This window comes from Hyperolius riggenbachi, chromosome 4 (genome assembly GCF_040937935.1).
Source record: "Hyperolius riggenbachi isolate aHypRig1 chromosome 4, aHypRig1.pri, whole genome shotgun sequence".
Taxonomy (NCBI): domain Eukaryota; kingdom Metazoa; phylum Chordata; class Amphibia; order Anura; family Hyperoliidae; genus Hyperolius; species Hyperolius riggenbachi.
The window spans coordinates 256,152,142-256,170,669 of NC_090649.1; the positions used below are offsets into that span (position 1 = coordinate 256,152,142).

An 18,528-nucleotide genomic window follows, 5' to 3' on the forward strand; every position below is an offset into this window, starting at 1 on the left:
TACACAATTGTGCATTTACAGGAGTTATTTCTCCCACCCAGCATGGATATGTGTAAAAATACACATTATATTACTTCTCCCGAGTACGGCGATAGCGCATGTGACAATTTTTTGCAGCCTAGGTGCGCTAAGGGGCCCAACGTCCTATGAGTACCTTTAGAATTTCACAGGTCATTTTGAGGCATTTGGTTTCTAGACTACTCCTCGCAGTTCAGGGCCCCTAAAATGCCAGGACAGTATAGGAACCCTACAAGTGACCCCATTTTAGAAAGAAGACACCCCAAGGTATTCCATTAGGAGTATGGTGAATTCATAGAAGATTTTATTTTTGTCACAAGTTAGCGGAAATTGATTTTCATTGGTTTTTTTCACAAAGTGTCATTTTCCACTAACTTGTGACAAAAAATAAAATCTTCTATGAATTCCCCATACACCTAATGGAATACCTTGGGGTGTCTTTCTAAAATGGGGTCACTTGTGGAGTTCCTATACTGTCCTGGCATTTTAGGGGCCCTAAACCACGAGGAGTAGTCTAGAAACCAAATGCCTCAAAATGACCTGTGAAATTCTAAAGGTACTCATAGGACGTTGGGCCTCTTAGCGCACCTAGGCTGCAAAAAAGTGTCACACATGTGGTATCGCCGTACTCAGGAGAAGTAGTATAATGCGTTTTGGGGTGTATTTTTACACATACCCATGCTGGGTGGGAGAAATATCTCTGTAAATTACAATTTATTTTATTTATTTATTTTTTACACACAATTGTCCATTTACAGAGATATTTCTCCCACCCAGCATGGGTATGTGTAAAAATACACCCCAAAACACATTATACTACTTCTCCTGAGTGCGGCGATACCACGTGTGACACTTTTTTGCAGCCTAGGTGCGCTAAGAGGCCCAACGTCCTATTCACAGTTCATTTTGAGGCATTTGGTTTCTAGACTACTCCTCACGGTTTAGGGCCCCTAAAATGCCAGGGCAGTACAGGAACCCCACAAGTGACCCCATTTTAGAAAGAAGACACCCCAAGGTATCCTGTTCGGTGTATGGTGAGTTCATAGAAGATTTTATTTTTTGTCACAAGTTAGTGGAAAATGACACTTTGTGGAAAAAAAACAATAAAAAATCAATTTCCGCTAACTTTTGACAAAAAATAAAATTTCTATGAACTCGTCATACAGCTAACGGAATACCTTGGGGTGTCTTCTTCCTAAAATGGGGTCACTTGTGGGGTTCCTATACTGCCCTGGCATTTTAGGGGCCCAAAACCGTGAGGAGTAGTCTAGAATCCAAATGCCTCAAAATGACTGTTCAGGGGTATAAGAATCTGCCAATTTTGATGACAGGTGGTCTATGAGGGGCCAAATATTGTGGAACCGGTCATAAGCAGGGTGGCCTCTTAGATGACAGGTTGTTTTGGCACTGAAGTGCAGGAAGCGCCGGATGTTCTCAAATCGTGACCTGGACATGGCAGCAGAGAACATGGGCATGTGATGTATTGGGTGCATAGACCAATAAGACCACAATACATTCTTTTTGACTACACCCATGTTAAGGAGAAGGCCCCCAAAAATATTAAGTTCGGAAACTTGGAGTGGCTTCCACCGAAAAGGCTGGGCAAAGTAGCTTCTTGGATTGGGGGTTGCGTATTGTGTGGCATAACGGTTGGTCTCAGCCACAATTAAGTCGTACCAGCAGTGATCAGAAAAAAAGTTTTGTCACTGCGGTGGGGCGGATGAGGGGTTGGCCGGGTGATCAGAAGCCCGCAGGGGGCATATTAGGGCCTGATCTGATGGGTAGCAGTGACAGGTGGTGACAGGGGGTGATTGATAGGTGATCAGTAGGTGATTACAGAGGAGAATATATGCAAGCTATGCACTGGCGAGTTGATCAGAGGGGGTCTGGGGGGCTGAGCAGGTGATTGGGTGCCCGCAAGGGGCAGATTAGGGTGTGATCTGATGGGTAGCAGTGACAGGGGGTGACGGGGTGATTGATAGGTGATCAGTGGGTGATTAGAGGGGAGAACAGATGTAAACAATGCACTTTCGGAGGTGATCTGAGGGTGGGTCTGCACGCAATCTGAGGGTGTGGGTGGGTGCTCAGGTGCCCACAAAGGGCAGGTTAGGATCTGATCTGATGGGTGGCAGTGACAGGTGGTGACAGGTGATCAGTGGGTGATTATAGGGGAGAATAGATGTATACAGTACACAGGGGGGGGGGGGGGGTGTTCAGGAGCCCCCAGGGGGCAGTTTAGATCTATATATCTATCTCTACCTATATCTATATATCTATCTATAGCTACCGTACTTTTCGCCATATAAGATGCACTTTTTCTCCCAAAAAAATGGGGAGAAAAAGTCCCTGCGTCTTATACGGCAAAGGCAGGGAATCCCCGACTTACGAACGCCCGCCGATACGAACCGCGACCCGCCGTCAGGGATTCCCCGCCTGTGCGTCCTGCTGTGGCCTCTCCTCCCCCTCCTTGCTTGCCCCACTCCTCGTGTCCCCAATGTGTGTGCTCGGGCCCCCCTAATTGATAAGAGGCAGCTGCTTACCTCCTCCATCTTGCCTGCGGCGATTGAAGACATCCGGCTTCTGTGGGCGGCTTCCTCTAGTGCCGGCTTGTAATGACGCGTAATTGATGACGCGGGCAAGATGGAGGCGGTAAGCAGCTACCGCTTCTCAATTAGAGGGGGACCCGGCGAGAGAACACAGGGGGGACACGAGGAGGGGGGCAAGCAGGGGGGACCCAGCGATGACACACGGGGGACCCGGCGATCAAACACGGGGGGCAGACAGACACATGGGGGACAGAAACCTGGGGGCAGACAGCAGGCGGGACAGAAACCTAGGGGCAGACAGCAGGCGGGACAGAAACCTGGGGGCAGACAGCAGGACACATGGGGGCAGACAGCAGGGCACATGGGGGCAGACAGCAGGACACAGGAGGACACCATTTGGGGGAGGTCATGTACAAGACGCTCCTGAAATATGGATGCACCAGGTTTAGTTTATATCTTTTTCCCTGGATTTTGCCCTCTAAACCTGGGTGCGTCTTATATTCCGGAGCGTCTTATACGGCGCAAAATGGTATATATCTATCTATATATATATATCTATCTATATATCTATATCTAGGTGGTTGGAAGGGTTCAAGGGATGAATGGGGGGGGAGGGGGATCAAGGGATGAATGGGGGGGGGGGATCAAGGGATGAATGGGGGGGGGGGGAATCGGGATAAAAAGTGGTTTTTTTTTTTTTTTTTTTTTTTTACAAAAAAAAAAAAAAAAAAAAAAAAAAAAAAAAAATCGCACAGCTTGCCACGGCTGCAGGCTGTGCGTCTCTCCCTGTCACACAAGATCCACACAGTGACAGGGAGAGGGAGGCGGAACGGCAGCTATGTTGCCTTTCGGAGGGTGATCGCTGTGATTGGCTCACAGCGATCACACGGCAGGGAGCCAATCAGTGACGGCTCCTGCCGATACTCGGAAGCCTTAGCTGTCATAAGACAGCTAAGTGCGGCCGGTTCGGTGCTCACGATCGTGGCGGGGAGCGGCGGCGCCGGTGATATTGATCTACGCCCTGCCAACTAGGAGCCCATCAAAACAGGGCGTAGATCTCTATCACCTCGTCCGGAAATGCTTAAAGACAAGATCTTAGTTCACAGAGAGGAAGACAAGTGAACAACTCTGGCCTATCGCTTTTGGAATTGCTAGCAAAACCAAAGCACAGCTGAAATATTTGTGGGTCCCAGCCACAAGACATATCTGACAAAATCCTACATCTTAATGTGTAAGAGAAAAAACTAAATCTCACCATTATACAATGAGCCACCTTCTGCATATTCCATAACCAGACAGACCTAAAATAAAATGTGAAACTGTTACACACAATCTGTAATAACAGCCAGGAAATAAAAGAAAAAGCTTGCGTAAAGGATTATAAAATACTTTAGTTTCCATATCTAATAATGTATTTCTTCCAATACCCTGGATTAATTAAGGCTCTTTTCACAGTGGAACGTTAAAGTCCCACGTTACAGCAGCCTAACTCACAGCACTGTAAAATCAATTGTGCTGTTCACAGTGCCCACGGTGCGTAACATAGTAACGCAGCACGTATAAACAAAGTGCTGCATGCTGTACGTTATACTGGGCTAAGCATTGCATTGCACGTTGTGCATATGGTACAAGGCATACAGTAAATACAAAGTATGCTTCACTACAACTGTTCATGCGCATATTATGAAAAAACGCACAGCATGCATTGCATTATGGCAACAGAATTCACTGCACCACATTGCAAACGTGCCGATCTGAATGTACTATTACAAAATAACTGCATCACGTTAGCAATGCAATTATATTTTCCAACAACACACTTCCACCAAGAACTGTGATAGTAGCCTTAGATTATGGAGGAAAAAAGGAACACAGCCTTCAGAGATTAACACGGAGGTAAATGGGGCTTCGAGGGATAATCAAAACACACAAAAAAGAACTCAGCTGATTATGTTGCAATACTTTGTGATAGCAAAACAACTTAAATATTACTTACTACTGGATTTAAGCAGGCTCCATAAAGCTTTACAATATTTGGGTGATTCACACGAGACAACTGACGTAGCTGTAGAAAAAAAAAATTAAAAGAAAGTTAAACCTGTGATTGCTTCTCAGCTTTTCTTATTCTGTCAGCAGCTGGTAAGAATACTTGGTATGCAAACCACTATGCAACTCCAATGCACGGTGATAATCATGGGAACTGTGGTGCCTCCTTTCCACTAACAGGATTATTACTCAAATGTAGCGCATGCTGCATTTTCCCAGTGTTTGGGTTCAAGTCAATGGGAGTACAAGAAAATGTCATACTAAACACGGTGCTATAAAAATTATGATGCAATTTTTCTGTTATTTTAACTAACAAATCATCAGAAGGAAGGGGAAAAAAAAAAACAAAACAAAAAAAACGCAGTTGCACCACAATTTTTTTTCCCCTTCATTACATCAAGGTCACGCTGGAACGCATGTAAAAATGCTTGGTGTAAGTAGCAATAATTGCAATAGCATTACAGTACGATTTACCATTTGCTGTGGAAAAAGGCCCTAACAAAGCAGACTTAAAACTAGACATTCAATTTTAATTTTGCCGACATACCACACAGGAGTAAACAGCCAATTTACTATTCAAACTAGGACAAAAATGACCAAAGAGATGCAAAGAATTTTGAACTAATGCAAAATTCGACAAATGTATGCAGCTTGAAAAATAACCAAATAAAGCGGAGGTGGGATTTGATTAGTCCATTTTCAAGCTGCATAAATTTGCAAATTACTGTATCATCTCTTAATTCTTGGAACCTCAATGACCTCCCCTAATAGTTACTAGTTTCTGATTTTCTCCTACCGTTCTTCCTGCTCAAAATTTTGTGACCCCATGCAAGCAAAAATCAGTGTGAAGAAGAAATGCTGAGACTGTGCTGTGGCAAGCGTGTCTTATTTTAAGATAAAAATCATGACACATTTTCCTGTTGGCCTTCAGTGTACATTAGTTTGCTTGTTCTAGACAGGGATGTGCATTTATCCTCTCTGGTATTGTCTAAATGCAGCACAGCTGTTTACAAGCACAAAATCAAAGACGTAAAACCAAACACTCTTTGGCTAGGTTACCGCTTGAGTCGGACCTCCAGCAGGAGTAGTGTCCTCTCCTATGGTCCGGTTAGTGCCCGGAGCAGATGAGTTTCCACCATAGACTTTATGGGAAACTCATCACCTCTCCAGGAAACAAACTGCAGATAGCACAAGAGTGCGTTTCTCTTCCCAGAACAGATCCAGACTGACAAATGTTAATAGACTTGATTTATAAAATAGGATCTTCTCATAGCCAGTTTTCTAACACATAGAAAAAAAAATTGTTTCCGCTATAGTAGGAACAGTGTCAAACTTATTGATAGATTTCTACCACTGTACTTTTTCTCCATATATATGAGATGTGGAAAAAAAGTAAGAAACAAAAATAAACAGAAAAACCGTTCTATATCTCTTATCTTCTAAATGAGTAAACATCCTCTGCTAATTGTGTGTGACACTCCATACTAAAGGTAGGCATACATCTAGGGATTGTGGGAAGATTCCACCAAGAGACAAATCTCTCTCTGATCGAATTTCATTAGAGAGATCTGTCGACTCCCGCATGCTGATTCCCAATCGGTTTCAGCATGTAGTCTCTTGGGAAACCACCGCCTTGCCGCTGCCCCCTTAGAGTATAAATGTATCCCCCCCCCATTTTTGCATTTATACATTATCTGTCCTGTGTCACCCACCACGCGATGCCCGTCTTCAGAACTCCTGCTCTTCCATTGGCGGTATACATGCCGGTGGCGGAAGAGCGGGGGAATCCCGAAGACAGATGGGCACCGTGCATGGGCGGTAGAAATGCACGCATGAGGGGTACATTTATACGCTGGGGGGCAGCACCGTAGGGTTTGATCACTCGTCGGTATATCGCTCCCCGTTACTGCCGCATACCTGATCGGCCACGACAGCCTGACACCTTGCAGCATGTCCCATCAGTAAATGCGCCCGATTTCAGCCCAAAATTGGTGGCATTATCGATTGGGCCTGCACGTGACAGTAATTTTCATCCAATTCAATAATTATCGAATCGGATGTTCGACCAGCCACCAAGCCGTGCTAAACATCTTTCACTGTTAACCTCCCTAGTGTTATGTACCAGCCTGACTTGTCCTAAAATAAATAGCTGGAATAGGTAAGGACGAGTCAAGCTCGTACAGGAATTATTTTTACTCACCTGTTTCATTGTTGGCATGCGGGAACTGTAGCCGGCATCTCACGGCTTCCCTGCACATGTATTTCCCTCCTCTTCGTGGTGATCTCCTTCTCTTACTCCTTCGTCCGCTTCCTGTCCCCTGGCGATTATGTCCCCCGGTGTGTCCCTCTGACGATGCAGCGTAATGTCGGGGCACACGCAGCTACATAAGGTGGAAAATTCAAATTTTTTTGTATTGGATTCAATACACACCTGTATTGGATCCAATAAAAAAAATCCAAAATTAAGGGGAAAAAATAGCTATGGGCAGCAAATAAGGTAAAAAATAATAAAAATAAATAATAAAAGTGTAAACTTTTTTTTTTTTTAACCTCCTTGCCGTTCTGATTCTTTCCAGATTTTAGGGTCTAAAAGCGGTGCAATTTTTTTCCACTCTTTCAGACCCTAAAACCTGAAAAAAATCATTCTGGCAGGGAGATCTGCAGCAAAATAAAAAAAAAAGTACCTTCCTGGGCTCCTGTGCTGCAGTTTTCTCTTTGCCCACAAGATGGTGCTAATATACATATAAACGAACTTCTCTATATTTCTCTAATATAGAGAAGTTCGTTTTCAATATTAGCCCCGCCCCCGATGACGTCACGCTGCCACCACCGCTCTGCTGCCACCACTACGGCTCCGCTGCTCCAACTGGCTGCCGGGTCCCCGGAAGAATAGCGGGGACATGGGGGATCCCGGCGGCCAGGGAAAGACCCCACACTGCCGGGGAGAGAGGCTGGAGTCCCGCTGCGCAGCACGATCGCGCGCGGGACTCCACAACTAAAGGTAAAGCTCTGCAATGCTTACCCCGACCTGAGCTCGGGATCACCGCTAACAGCTTCTTTTTTCTACCCCGAGCTCAGGTCGGGAAAACCGGCAAGGAGGTTAAGTGTTTTTTTTTTTTTGAGTTTTGCGAGCCGCTTCCGCAACGTGGAAGCGGCCCGCAAAACTCATTACAACATAAAAAATAAATGCTTAAAAAAAATAAATAAATTGTACCACTTTTGGTACAAAAGGTGCAGGGTAATTAAATGCCAGGGATGTTAAGAAAAATGCTCTACTATTCTTGCAGACCAGCACTGGCTGTGTAGTCACATTTCACATAAAACAGACTCACCTCTGTCAATGGATTGTTACAATGTAGCTAAAACTTACACAAAGTAAAGATGAGCTTTTGGTTCTAGAACAGCATAAAGGTGGCCACTAATGATCCAATCTCTTTCATCCAATCTTACCAAATCTATGTGGTATAAGGGTAAATTGAGTGAATATACTGAATGTATACCTCAGGCAGTTACCTTTATATTACATAGAATTGGTAAGATTGGATGAAAAAGATTGGATCGTTAGTGGCCACCATTAGTCAAATGTGATAATTGTGTGCAGTGGTAAGATGCCCTATTCTTGTTACTACATATTCATAAACTGTTTAGTAAGCAGTACCTCGACAATGAAGGCTTTTCTTTCAGATTCACTTTCTATTTGCTTGATAGCCACATCTTTTTCTCTCCATTTAGCTTTGCAGACAACACCAAAGGTGCCTCTTCCAACCACCTGTTAGCAAAGAAAAAAATGTGTTAAAAGAGATGAAGCAGTATGGCTTGTAAACTAAATACAGCAATAACAGTTTTCTGAACAACGTAACAAATTTCAGTCCTATCCCTTGACGGAGAATAAAGCATACTTTCACTGCCTCCTTACAAGAAAACTAAATTTGGGCATGAAAAGAAAAGCACAATAAACAGCCCTGTGCTAACCAGCTGGCACAGGTGAAGTGGATATAATTATCTTGTTAAAATGGCTCCTGTTAAGGCAAGCAAGTGAACACTGAGTTCCTGAAACGTGATGTGTTAAGGTGCATACACACATCAGACCATAGTCTTTGGAAAATGAAAGATCACAGACCAATTTTACCCCCTTCCATGTAGTATGAGAGCCATACCTACACAGTCTATTCTATTGAGCTGAACTCCCCATCAGATAGAAATCTTTGAAAGATGCTGTGCACAAAGATGCTGTACACATGCAAAAGATAAGTATCTGCAAAAGATCTGTTCCTGCAAAATGCATTCATAGTCTATACCTGCAGATCCTCATACACACCTTGTTTAACAGACATTCATCTGCAGATCAGATCCACCAGGATGGATCTTCAGATCTGCAGATGATTGTCTGATCTGCAGATGAATGTCTGTTAAACAAGGTGTGTATGAGGATCTGCAGATATCAGACTATGAATGCATTTTGCAGGAACGGATCATTTGCAGGAACAGATCTTTTGCAGATACTGATCTGTTGCATGTGTACAGCATCTTGCAAAGATTTCTGTCTGATGGGGAGTTCAGCTCCATAGAAAAGACTGTGTAGGTATGGCTCTCATACTACATAGAAGGGGGTAAAATTGGTCTGTGATCTTTCATTTTCCAAAGACTGTGGTCTGATGTGTGTATGCACCCTTAGACTTAGGCCCTCTTCACACTATGCATATGGCAGTATACACATTAGGCCTAGTTCACACATAAATCTGCACATTTCCGGTCCTAGCCTGTCAGTTATGCATCAATTTTCTATCGGTTTTACCTGAATGGACCGGAAATGTACACCTTTTGTGTGTGAACACACCCATACAAACTTGCTACAAAACTGACAGGACTAGACCCGAAATTTACAGATTTATGTGTGAACACAGCCATAGAAAAATGCATGCAAAACTGGTGCCAATCTTCAAAAACTGACAAGACACCTTTTTATGTGTGAACCAAGCCTTAATGCAATGCACTGTACACAATGTTGGTTAAAACGTGCCCTCAATGTTCACATCCCAACTGCTTACACAAGAACTAGTCATTATTGTGGTCTTCTACTGCTAGGTACAGAGAGGCCACCACCATTTTAAATAAAAATCTTTTTGTACGATACAAAGATTTCGTCATTGAGGTAAGAAACGCCCTTTTCGTTTTTAAACTGTTTTTAGAAGCTTCTATATAACCCAGGGCGCTTCTTCCCCCCTAATTGTGCATTGTACACCTTCGTACATATCCTGTCCGAGGGGTGGTGACAGTATACCTCTACCACCACAGCGGACACCTGTGTCCGTTTTTTCCAAGAGAGTGACCTCCTTCACGTCCGTTTAGGACCTCCCCGAGTGGAGTAGGGTTTATGGTCTCCACCTGCTTCCTGTGGTTGGTTGCCCCCTTTGTGAGTAGTATTTTTCTTCTTACCACTTTCCACTTCAACATTAACCTCTTGGCGACCGTGGTGTTAAACCCCCCTAGTGACCAGCCAATTTTTTTTAGAATGGCCACTGCAGCTTTAAAGAGACACTGAAGCGAAAAAAAAAATATATGACAGTATGATTTGTATGTGTAGTACAGCTAAGAAATAAAACATTAAGATCAGATACATCAATCTAATTGTTTCCAGTACAGGAAGAGTTAAGTTATCTCTAGGCAAAAAAGCCATTAAGCTCTACGACTTTCAAAGTCGTGGAGAGGGCTGTCTTCTGACTTTTATTATCTCAACTGTTAGTGAACAATTTTCTTTTTCTTTACCAGAGGAGAGGACATTAGTTCACAGACTGCTCTGAAAGAATCATTTTGAATGCTGAGTATTGTGTAATCTGCACATATTATAGAATGATGCAATGTCAGAAAAAAACACTAGATACCTGAAAATAAAAATATGAGAATATTTTCTTTGCTGCTAATCTTCTAGTAATTATTCATAGTACACAACCAATTCATCATATTTTTTTTTCGCTTCAGTGTCTCTTTAAGGCCAAGCTGCAGGGCCGCACAACTCAGCACACAAGTGATTCCCCCCCCTTCTCCCCACCAACAGAGCTCTCTGTTGGTGGGGTCTGATCGCTCCCCCCATGTTTATTTTTTTATTACAAATATTTGTGTGTTTTCTTAATAAATATTGCTTTTTTTTTTTTTTTTTTTTAAATGTTTGTCCCGCTCCCTCCCTCCCCCCGCCAGCCAATCAGCGTGATCGGCTGTCATAGGCTTCAGCCTATGACAGCCAATCACTCCCCAGCTTCAGGAGGGGACAGCCGTGTCATACAGCTGTCCCCAGTACAGCGCTGCTATAGATCGCAGCGCTGTACGGGTACACTAACAGGAGACTGAAGGCGGAGCTCAGCTCCGCCCCGCAAGCGGAGATGCGCGTGCAACCTGCGCACGATCTCCTGCAAACTGCTGCCCCAGGACTTTACGCCGATCGGCGTTAGGCGGTCCTGGGGCTGCTGCCGTGGCCACGCCCATCGGCGTGACGCTTTCGGCAAGCAGTTAACATACTGCACTATTGGGCTCCTGCCTTTTTGTCTCCTGTGCTTTTTCTACAGCGTGCCTTGACACCCCCACCACATTTCAGTGGATGCTTTTCACCCTTCCCTTTTCATAACTAGGGTTATACAGGTGGCAGCCATTAGCAATTCCTCCTTTGCCGCACACCTCCTACTCCACCAGTCTGCCGGATTCTGTCCCGGAAATATGAAAGGAAGGGAGGAGTTCCTGCAATAAATGTAAAATATTTTATATTTGTCATTAAGCAGCTGAAAAAAAGGCTGCTATTTCTTATTATAATTTAGAAAATAGAATTTTTTTTCTGAAATTTTGTAATTTTCATTTGGGTCCACTTTAAAGCAAACCTCAAGTGATAAGAGTATATGGAAGCTGACATACACAAATTGCCTGTCTGTCATGCTCATCTTTTGCATCTAATACTTATAGCCATAAATCCTGAACAAGTAAGCAGGTCAGATGCTTCTGAGTGAAGTCTGACTGGATTAGCTGCAAGCTTGGTTTAGGTGTGTGATTCAGACACTTCTGCAGCCAAAGAAATCAGCAGGACTGCCAGGCAACTGGCATTGTTAAAGAGAACCCAAGGTGTGTTTAAAGAATGTTATCTGCATACAGAGGCTGGATCTGCCTATACAGCCCAGCCTCTGTTGCTATCCCAAACCCCCCTAAGGTCCCCCTGCACTCTGCAATCCCTCATAAATCACAGCCATGCTGTGAGGCTGTGTTTACATCTGTAGTGTCAGTCTCAGCTGCTCCCCCGCCTCCTGCATAGCTCCGGTCCCTGCCCCCGTCCCTTCCCTCCAATCAGCAGGGAGGGAAGGGATGCAGGCAGGGACTGGAGTTCTGCAGGAGGCGGGGAGAGCAGCAGACTGACACTATAGAGATAAACACAGCCAGCTCTGACAAGCTGTTTGTCAGCAGCGTGGCTGTGTTTTATGAGGGATTGCAGAGTGCAGGGGGACCTTAGGGGGGTTTGGGATAGCAACAGAGGCTGGGCTGTATAGGCAGATCCAGCCTCTGTATGCAGATAATATTCTTCAAACCCACCTCGGGTTCTCTTTAAAAAGGAAATACATTTGGTAGCCGCCATATGCTTCTCACTTCAGGTCATCTACCATCTACCAATTTCTTTTTGCACCACTCCCTCCCACAGGATTGGACCTCCCTTCCCCCTCTAGGATTAAAACTCTGCCAAAATACCATAATATACTTACCCAAACCACTGAAAGTCCCAGCGCTGACATCATGCTGGAGCTTCTGTTAAGGTTTCTGCAGTCTTCTGGCGATCAGTTACTGTGCCACTGAAGCAGCTCAATGGCTCCACAGTCAAGAGGGAGGGGGAGTGAGTTTGGGGCAGTATTGCGATGCGGGAGTGATACAGGGCTTCCAAGAATGCAGTGCAAAGGGATGTGGGAGAGGGAGAAGCCAGTTAGTGCTAATTTGAGCTCAAGTAGCTCCCAGTGCTAAGGTTCACATGTCTCCAGCAGGATGTGGAGGACACATCAAAGTTGAAAATCCTCCACGGTGATGGAGTGGGGGGAGGGGGATATAGAATAATAAAATAAAAAATCATAGAAATGGACCTTAATGAAAAATACAACACATACTAAAAACGTAATACAAACATTAGGGCTGCACAAAAATCTTTAAGCCTCATTTACACAGTACAATTTTCCATTAGACAGATCTATTAGATAGATCTAATAAGAAATTGCATCGTGTGTAGACGTCCAAATTGTTTCAGATAAATCCGAGCGGATCAGTCAAAAGCCGTCTTATCAATCTGACGACAGCTTGTTCTCACGTGCAATTGTCGTCAGAACAACCGCCCCATGGGCAGGTCTGACGACTCGTAGGTTGAGAAAATCTGGCGTGTGTACGCGCCTTATATCACAAAAACAAGATAGATCTGATCAGTTGCAAATTTTTTAACAATCGTTTCATATGAGGACACACAAACTTTTGATCACCATTTAGTATCTGATCAATAAAGTAAAGTAACCTTTCATCATGTATTGTCAACATGACAGTTATCTGTTCCAGTTCTCTTAGCTTACATTACATATTTATTTAGCAAGTTTTATCGAAAAAATGTATGCATTATGCTAACTAGCCTGTAAACAAATGATAAACTTCACCATAGCTAGAGGAGGAAAAGGTTCACCAACATTCATTTTTCTCACAGCGCAACAAAAGCTGAGACAGAGGGCATCTGGAAATAACTCATGGCGAAAAGAGACCTAATAAAATCACATAAAAATAAAAAACTGACAGATAGGCCTTTTTAAGGAAGCCAAAATGGACAAACCAGATCTGCAGTGTACTCCTTAGAGACTCCGTACAACCAGTGAATGTTCAGTAGCCTTGCTACTCCATTAGTTTTGTGTTCTGAGAATACAATCTGTCATCAACCTGACTGTTCTAGGATTCACTCCCTAGACACTCAGTTTGTCTCCAGGTCTGCAAGCAACAGCATCAAAGGAGTTACTGAAACTGAAATAAACCACATCAATATGTACCTCCCAGATGAACTGTTCTGGTAACCCTTTCAGAGAAATCTGACATTTGTTTGTCATGATTACCCTACTGGGATACTAGGATGCCTTTGTTAATGCAGATTACAGGACAAAACAATGAATTATTTTCAGCGACAATTCCATCAATTATAATTCTGTGATATAGCAGGCATGTCATCTCCTAAAATAAAACTACACATACTTTTGTTTCAAATCTTTATAATAAACTTTTTTGCAAAACATTTTTTTTTACATCACAGCTTTGGTTAAAAAGTAAAGGATTGTATCCAAAAAAGCCTATATAAAAAAGGAACATGCATCAGTATAAGATGAATAAACTATCCAGTTTATATATTTACACACAAATGCAACCAAAGTGTGCTCCCAGTCTAAATATTGTCTCTAAGGCCCGGTTCACAAAGACCTGTGAAAACTAGGGCTGTGGAGTCGAGGAGTCGGAGCAATTTTGGGTACCTGGAGTCAGTGGTTTCAATAAACTGAGGAGTCGGAGTAGGATGTTTTGAACCAAATCCATAGCCTTTGTAAAAATTAGACGCAGGAGCCGGAGCAATTTTGGGTACCTGGAGTCTGCTTATTTTTTTTCCCGACTCCACAGCCCAGCTATAAATGGATCAGTTGTTCGGATCTGTTTTCACTCCAATAGCCTTTCGTTCTTTTTCCCCATATCCACTTAGAACGTATTATTTCTTCACCAGTGTGAAGAAACGTTCCGTTTTCTCATTGCCCCCAATGCAAGGCTTTAGCATCCGTTTCCGGACCCCTGGGCTTAGCGTTCTGGAAAAATTGGTCCAACAGCAAACTTGCAGTCCATTCAGCAGATCATGCAGAACGTATCCATTCGAACGGATGAATGTGACTAAATCCATAGGTTAACATTGGAACCATTCCCATCCATTACGATCCATTCCCTTCTGATCCTGGAACAGACCGTTTTTTAACACGAGTGTGAACCGGGCCTTAAACTCAATACTTTTGGTTTTCTTTTTCCAGTAGCCAAGAATAAATTCAACAAATGAGGTACAGTATTAATATTTGTACTATATACGGAGGTAAATTCAATCATCATACTTTCATAGTTGTGCTGTAGTTACAGATACAAAATAGGAGGAGTATCCCACTTGTGTCTAGACAGTCCAGAGACATTATGGACATGATTCACAAAGCTTTATCACCGGTTTCCTCTTTTTTTACCCTACGTTAATTTTTTTATTTTTTTTTTATCTCCCAAAGAGCAAAAACATAATTAAAGGTAAAAAAAGTAATATTGAAATAGAAGTTATTCAGTAACAACTTACTTTGAGTGATTATTTTGCTTGTAAAGGTTTTATGCTGGGCATACACGGTTAGATGGTGCGCGGCGCGTCACCGCTCGTCCGCGCGGATCGATTCCCGCTCGTCCCCGCGGGCGCTTTCTAATCAGCGCTTCATTTTTTCTATTGTTCTGCCCGCCGGTATCGAGCGCGGAATCGATCCGGTGGGCAATCGGACCTGTCGGAAATCATCAATCGAGCCATCAGCGGCTCGATTGATAAGAAGAAACGAGCCGTGTATGCCCAGCATAAAAAGGTTATTTTTATCAATTAGGTGATGTCATTTATGAGTTGTTTTGTGAATAGAGCCCATTGTGCATAGGAATGTTAACTCTGAAGTAATGCTTTTATTTTAACAACAAAACTTTCCAATCACTCGGCCTTGTAGAAGAAATGGGATGTCATGTTTCCGCAAAGGTTGACGGGGGACAGCAATGACCTGCACATTTGACAGGGCATAATCACAGCTTACATTCAATTATAATCCTTTAATTACTTGGGTCTGACTTTTCTTTGTCTCCTGTTCTTAACTGCCTGCCAGTCTGATTGTAGTAAGGATATATTTCCTAATGTGAAGACAGGTGTAGGAGAATAGTCTCTAAATCAGTTCCTTGCTCTTCTCCAAGAAAATGGCTATTCCTAAATTCAAACTGTGTGAGATAACCAGTGTGAAGGGGAATCTCTAATGGCATTTGATGTTAGCTTGAGTTTACCTTGTATAAGTTTTAAAGCCTGTCTTTTCTTTAACCTGCCTGGCGTTCTGATTCCCGCGGCAACGTTTTTTGCACATTTTTTTTTTATTTTTCATGTAGCTAGCCTAGCGCTAGCTACATGATTCCCCCCGTCCTGCGGCGTCCCTCCCACCCCTCCGATCGCCGCCGGCGCAATGGCTAGTCCGGAAATCCCGTTCTGAACGGGATTTCCTGGAGGGCTTCCCCGTCGCCATGGGGATGCACGTCGTGACGTCACAGGGAGACCCGATCCACCCCTCAGCACTGCCTGGCACTGATTGGCCAGGCAGCGCACGGGGTCTCGGCTGGGGGGGCGCTCTATCACGGCGGAGATCGGGTAAGGCACGCAGCAAGCAAAGTGCAAGCCAGCGAGGCCTGAGCGGTCACTTCCGGCGTCTCTGGACGAGAACGCTAGGGAGGTTAAAAGGAACCTGGAGGTGAGAAGGGTATGGAGGCTGACATTTATTTCCGTTTTAACAATGCAAGTTGACTGGCTGTCTCTTTATCCTGTGTCTCTAATACCTTTAGCCATAGACCTTGAACAAGCATGCAGATCAGGTGCTGACTCAAGTCAAACTGGATAAGCCAAATGCTTGTTTCAGGGTTGTGATTCAAACACTACGGATGCTAGAAAGTTCTACAGGACTGCCAGTCAACTGGTATTGCTTAACCACTAGCCACAAGGGCTGTGGAGTCGGAGTAATTTTAGGTACCTGGAGTCGGTGGTTTCAATAAAGTGATGAGTCGGATTATTTTTAAACCAAATCTATAGCTTTTGTAAAAATTAGACTAAGGAGGCGGAGCAGTTTTGGGTACCTGGAGTCAAGAGGTTTCATAAACAGAAGATTTTTGTACCAACTCCACAGCTCTGCTAGCCACATCAGCAGCAGTATATCTACGACTCGTGGTTGGTCTCTTACCATTCCAGGGACGTAGATACTCGTCTTCTGGCTTCTATGGGCTGCTCATGCCTTTGCCGTGAAACCCCCCCCCCCCCCCCCATTGTGGTGTACTAGTACATCGATCAGTGAATGGGGACACAGTTCCCATCCATTGATCAATGTGCTGGTATGAGTGATCGCCGGCATCAAGGAGATGCCTGCGGTCATTGTAATACAAAACGTTACACATACACCACAACTTCCTGTTCGCGTACTAACAGCAAGCACAGGAAGATAATGCGTGGAGACATCTTGTGGCAAAATAGCAATATTACAACTACATACTTTTTTTTTTTTAAATAAAAAGAACTACACATACTATTAAAATTAACCAGTTTCCTCCCCCGCTCTCCCATAGTTACCCAAATCTAAAAAAAATAAAAACAAAAGACAATTAAAAAAGAATAATACATAAATAGTTACCTTAGGGACTGAACTTTTTTTTAATAAGTATGTCAAGAGAGAAAAACCCCTCAGTGGTGAAGTGGTTAAAGGATACCCGAAGTGACATGTGACATGATGAGATAGACATGTGTATGTACAGTGCCTAGCACACAAATAACTATGCTGTGTTCCTTTTTTTCTTTCTCTACCTGAAAGAGTTAAATATCAGGTATGTAAGTGGCTGACTCAGTCCTGACTAAGACAGGAAGTGACTACAGCGTGACCCTCACGGATAAGAAATTTCAACTATAATACACTTTCCTAGCAGAAAATGGCTTCTGAGAGCAAGAAACAGATAAAAAGGGGAATTTCTTATCAGTGAGGGTCACACTAGTGATTTCCTGTCTGAGTCAGGACTGAGTCAGCCACTTACATACCTGATATTTAACTCTTTCAGGCAGAGAAAGAAACAAAGGAACACAGCATAGTTATTTGTGTGCTAGGCACTGTACATACACATGCCTTTCTCATCATGTCACATGTCACTTCGGGTATCCTTTAAAGAGAACCTTAAGTGACATGATGAGAAAGACGTGTATGTACAGTGCATACCACACAAATAAATATGCTGTGATGCTTTCCTTCTTTCTCTGCCGGAAAGAGTTAATATTCTACTACGCAACTGGCAGTTTTTCTTCAGTGGGGACCCATTTGGACTACTGATAAGGAATGACAGCCATAAAATCCTTTGCATTTGGAAGCAAAGTAATGTGCCAGGAGAGCATAGAAAAAAAAGGGTCAATAGTTCATATATTTGAGCACCCTGAGACACAGAGACTGACTGTTGCATTGAGACAAAACAAATCTGCTTTTTTAAGTTTTTAAACATAACAAAACTGTGGGATATATCCAAGTCATTTTTAGGAGTAGAAGGATAGATACAATTGTTTATCTCCACTTTGTTTTCACTTAAAGGGAACCTAAATAGCCATAAAACGAAAGAGGTTAACTTTCCTCGGGCTTCTACCGGCCCCCTGCAGCCACCCTGTGCCTGCACTGGTATTGAATGATGCTCTGGTTCCCCGCAGCGCCATTCTTTTGTTTGGATGCGTGATCCCGTCCACACGCCTGATAGGACGTGATGGACACGTGCAGTAAGGAAAAATCTCTACTGCGTATGCCCAGAAAGCAACAGAGGACGCACGTAGCTATGACTGCGCAGTGGCTGTCGACTCATCTGGCCAAAAGAGGGTCACTGCTGGATTGTTTAGTGTCGGCACGAGCACAGTGTGGATGCAGGAGGCTGGTAGAAGCCCCAGGTAAGTTAAAGTTGTTTTTTTATACTGATTTAGGTTCCCTTCAAGTATCACTTTAAAAGGATATAAATATGTTAGCATCCAAATAGCTCTCACTTCAGGTCTGCTACAAGATCATAGGTAACTGATGCATCTGTCAGGTTAACCTCTTCTCTCCTGCAACATGTATCATGACTGCAA

At 43.5% G+C, this 18,528-nt stretch overlaps 1 protein-coding gene across 5 annotated transcripts in view; it reads right to left on the reverse strand.

The window, feature by feature from the left end:
• The window catches only part of MAP3K7 (mitogen-activated protein kinase kinase kinase 7), a 65,394-nt gene that overhangs the window by 44,624 nt on the left and 2,242 nt on the right, over window positions 1–18,528 (reverse strand). For all 5 annotated transcript variants that reach the window (XM_068231173.1, XM_068231176.1, XM_068231174.1 and 2 more), the window contains exons 2-4: window positions 8,269–8,379; window positions 4,561–4,629; window positions 3,820–3,865 (exon numbers count right to left, since the gene is read on the reverse strand). In XM_068231173.1, the coding sequence (XP_068087274.1) occupies window positions 3,820–3,865; window positions 4,561–4,629; window positions 8,269–8,379 (226 nt within the window). The remainder of the gene's footprint in view (window positions 1–3,819; window positions 3,866–4,560; window positions 4,630–8,268; window positions 8,380–18,528) is intronic.